This window comes from Leptonychotes weddellii, unplaced genomic scaffold (genome assembly GCF_054177405.1).
Source record: "Leptonychotes weddellii isolate Sample4059 unplaced genomic scaffold, ASM5417740v2 HiC_scaffold_3145, whole genome shotgun sequence".
Taxonomy (NCBI): domain Eukaryota; kingdom Metazoa; phylum Chordata; class Mammalia; order Carnivora; family Phocidae; genus Leptonychotes; species Leptonychotes weddellii.
This window is the reverse complement of record NW_027911756.1, coordinates 1-4405: the sequence shown is the minus strand read 5'-3', so window position 1 is coordinate 4405 and position 4405 is coordinate 1. Positions and strand designations below refer to the sequence as shown.

The window sequence follows — 4405 nt, the reverse complement described above, 5'->3', positions numbered from 1 at the left end:
GCAAGGAGCCCCCATGGGGCTCGAGCCCAGGACCCCAAGATCATGACCTGAGCTGAAGGCAGATGCTTAACTGACTGAGCCACCCAGGTGCCCCTATATCTGTTTTATACATTGTGGATGGAAACAAAGAGGTATTCTCAGGAGAGTACAAATGTTAATAAACATATATTAATTACATTTTAGATATTACTAACTTATACTAAATTTATATATACACTAATTTATAAAACTATGTATAGAATTTCACCTCACTTCAAATGACTTTTAAAGAGTCAGGGTATAAACACATACATATCCATATTATGATTATAAATACATAAATCAATCTTACTAAAGAGCATATTCATTATAAAGATATTTTTCTTTTTAAGAGTTTCATGAGTGCATTTTTCACTTCCTTGTTCCTCAGACTGTATATCAGGGGATTCAACATGGGAATCACAGTGGTGTAAAATACTGAGGACACTTTCTCCTGGATGGAGGCAGGTTTGAGATACATGGACATGAGAGCTCCATAAAATATAAGAATGGCTGTCAAGTGGGAGCTGCAGGTGCTGAAGGTCTTGGACCTGACCTGGGCAGAGTGGATGCGGAGGATGCTGGAGAGAATGAAGCCATAAGAAATGATGATTGTCAGGCTGGTGGCTGCCATGTTAAATCCGCCAATGACAAAGATCAAAAGCTCATCAATGTAAGTGCTTGAACAAGAGAGTTGAATAAGTGGGATGATGTCACAGAAATAATGTTTAATGACTTTTGGGCCACAGAAAGTCAGCCTTCAGATGCAACCTCCATGAATCATCGCATCGGTTAATCCTACTGAGAAGCCGGCAGCCACCAGCAGAGAGCAGGCCCGAGGGGGCATGATGACATGGTAGAGCAGGGGGCTGCAGGGGGCTGCAGATGGCCACATAGCGATCGTAGGCCATGGCAGCTAATATGTAGCACTCGGAAATGACAAAAATGCAGAAAAAAATAGCTGAGTCATGCATCCAGAATAGGAGATAGTTTTGTCGCTGCGTAAAAAGCCTACCAACATTCTGGGGGTAATAACGGAAGAATAGCACACATCTAAAAAAGACAAACTACTGAGGAAATGGTACATGGGGGTGTGGAGTTGAGAACTCAAGCCAATTATTGAGATCATGCCGAGATTTCCCGCCACTGTAACTGCGTAAATCCCTAAGAAGAGGCAGAAAAGAGGCAGCTGAAGCTTGGGTTGGTTGGTTAGTCCTGAAAGAAGAAACCCAGTCACTGTGGAATGATTTCTGATGCCCATTCTCTTCCGAGAAATCTGTGGAGATGAGAGGAAAGTGCCAAATCAGGCAGGAAGAATCCTAGCTTGTCTCTGATTCCCTGTAGCCCAGGTATTTCTAGCATGAAAATGGTCAATGAAGGTTATCTTATCCCCTTGGCACCAAGCCTGTGCCTCCATTGATGGGCAGGGACTTTGACCACCCCCCTCCAAGTCCGATAACATAGTAGGTAAGCATCTATTTAACTATAGGTTTTAGGAACTATAAATAAACTTTAGCAATCTCTCCAGTGTCTCAAATTCTTTTAGCCAGGTATGAAACCTTTAACTCCAGAGTCAGAGAGAAGACTAAAGACAGGCTTAAGAGAGGCTTTCTAAAGCAAATCTGCCAAAGATGTTCTTAAAGTAAGGGCTGTGGATTGAGAAAATAAATACTTTTGTTAATGACACATTTGCTGGGGGCTAGCCTGCCTCCAGCATTTCCTACAGAGAAAATGTTCATTGTTAAGGTCGACTGTGATTTCCACATTAAGGTTTCCAGGGGTGTTCAGCAGAATATTAATTCAAGGGAGATGTTAATATGTGTTACATGGAATAAGTAGCCCACGATCTCAGACACCCAGAGTTACACAAAGTTAAAAAGTTTTCTGAACTGAAGACTATTTCAGAATCTCCTAGGGAGCTATGTAACAATGTTTTCCAAACTTATTTGATGGTAGAGTCCCCCACCCACTTTTTAGCAAAACATATTTAGCACGAGCGTGGCTCAGAACCTTCGAAGAAACTGTTTTCATTGGCGTGTTCGTTCTATCTTAAATCTAATCACAAGCTGATTCCCAGGTAGGAAGTTAATTCTTCACACACTTCAGTAAAGCTGAGTGATGGTAGAACAGCAAACCTCCTAAAACAGTTTTTGCCTTCTGACTTTCTGGCCATCCTGTGAACTAAGCCTACCTCTCTCACCAAGGCCACTGAGCATGACTGAATTCTTTACAACTAGCACTGCTGCTTTGGGCAATGCAAACAGCCCAGATATTTGTGCTTCCATTGGAGGCTCCCACGTAGTGCATCCTACTTTCCACTCACACGTCTTCCTCGAGGGGACGGAGAAGGCAAACAACCTGGAGTTGCCTGCTCTGGGGCCAACCCAGGCCTTAACTCTGAAAAACTGACCATTTTTCTTTGAGCGTTGGGCTGTCATAGAGCCCTGTCTAGACTCTTCTGTTCATTCACAGTTTATACAGAGCCCTGCTCAGACATCTGTTTTAGTACTTTCTCGACCTGCCCAGCCCAGGACCTACCTTTCTGCCTGGCTCTTCAAGAAACTGTTCATGTCCTCCTACTTTCAATCTATTACTGTCACATTAGGACAAGGCACATTTCCTTTGGCCACTTGCATTCTCAAGAATGCAGGTGCTTCCTCCCTCTTTCCCAACAAAGAGGCTTCATAACACTGAACAGCTGTTCTCTGAGAAGGTTTCCAAACTCTATACAACACATGACTTTGGCATCTGCTCTTCTCCCATCCTGAGGGTTGAAATAGGGGAACCATGTGCAAAAGAGAGATTGTCCAATTGCTGAAATACTCCAGAATCTTCCTTTCCCTTCATCCCTTACCAATCAGTATGCACAAGTCTAGTCTAGTCACAGAGACCATACAGAGAAATACCAAAGGATGTTCAAGAAGACACATATACTCAGTTTTGGCCTTTGATCTTTTCTCATGTGTGCCTTCAGACTGTCCCGAATGTCACAAGCACACCAACAAGTCTGGCCACGTTTCTAATTCTCCCACACTTCCCCTAATTCCTACTGGGCTCTGTATCAAAGTAACATGTCTTCCATCCTGCCCCTGTTACAAGCTCAATTCCAGGGCCCTGAACCCATCTGCCTTCTATTGAAGTTAGTTATGATTCTCTCCCCTATATTTCCTGCTTTCCACACATTTCAGTGTTTTAGGTCCCTGCTACTCATTGTGCAGTCCACAGACCCAGCACCAGCATCATTTGGATATTTGTAAGATTTGGGAATTTATGCACCATCTCAAAACCTAACCCCTACCAATTGAGTCAGGACCTACATTTTGGCAAGATCCCCACAGGATCTGTGTGCACATTAAAGTGTGAGAAGCACTATTTTCAGTTATTCTCTACTGGAGCTGAAATCACCTTTCTTCGTTCTTATTTCTTCCTCTGAACCTCTTTGTCTGCTTCTTCTCTGTGCCAGAAAGCATTAGGTGATCATGTAAAGCCCATCTTTGAAAACAGCTTCTCAAGAATAGCTTTCTTGGATGAAGGATAAAACTGTATTTTACATTTCGGTATTTTGCCACCTATTTGTGGACTCAGAGACCTCACAGCAGTGGGAGGTGCATGTCTGATAGCTTAGTACAACAAACTGTATTATGTTTTTGTGTTTGCAGGGAAGAAATGTTATACAATTATACTTTAATCCAGGTAGGAGTGAACAATGCTGGCATTGCACAAAAAAAGTATCTACTTTATCTGACCATCTACTAAATAGTAAGTTCCAAGACTCTGGGGTTAAAACTTTGTACACTGTGTTTGACCACTTTCCAAAATCATATACTACACTGGCTCAGACCTGATTCAGATCTCAAATAATTTCAGGAACTCAAAACTTATTTAGTAGCTTAAAACAAGTTTTTAAACATTTTAATGCACCACACAGTGCTGTTAAAACTATGATAGTCGAAGGGCGCCTGGATGGCTCAGTCGTTAAGTGTCTGCCTTCGGCTCAGGTCGTGATCCCAGGTCCCGGGATCGAGCACCACATCGGGATCCCTGCTCGGCGGGAAGCCTGCTTCTCCCTCTCCCGCTCCCCCTGCTTGTGTTCCTCTCTCGCTGTGTCTCTGTCAAATAAATAAATAAAACATCTTTAAAAAATAAAAAAAATAAAAAATAAAACTATGACAATTGAAAGTATTTTACAAAAGGGTGTCTAGGTCAACATTGCCCAGTAGAAATATATGCAGTCACGGGGTAGTTTGAAATTCCAGAAGTCCATTTTTTTTAAAGTAAAACAAACAGTTGAAGTCAATTTTAATACTTCAGTTTATTTAACTTGATATATGTAAAAATTTACTCATTTCAACATGTAATGATATAAAAATTCCTGTTTTAAGGTTCT

General features: G+C 41.9%; 1 protein-coding gene across 1 annotated transcript; it reads right to left on the bottom strand.

Annotated features, from left to right (window-relative positions):
- Positions 1-346: 346 nt before the first annotated feature.
- On the bottom strand, positions 347-1481 carry LOC102748900 (olfactory receptor 8D4). The gene is given in 3 exon segments (XM_031017248.2): positions 347-901; positions 903-976; positions 979-1481. Coding segments are annotated over 3 exon segments (930 nt in total). The 5' UTR covers positions 1280-1481.
- Positions 1482-4405: the final 2924 nt, after the last annotated feature.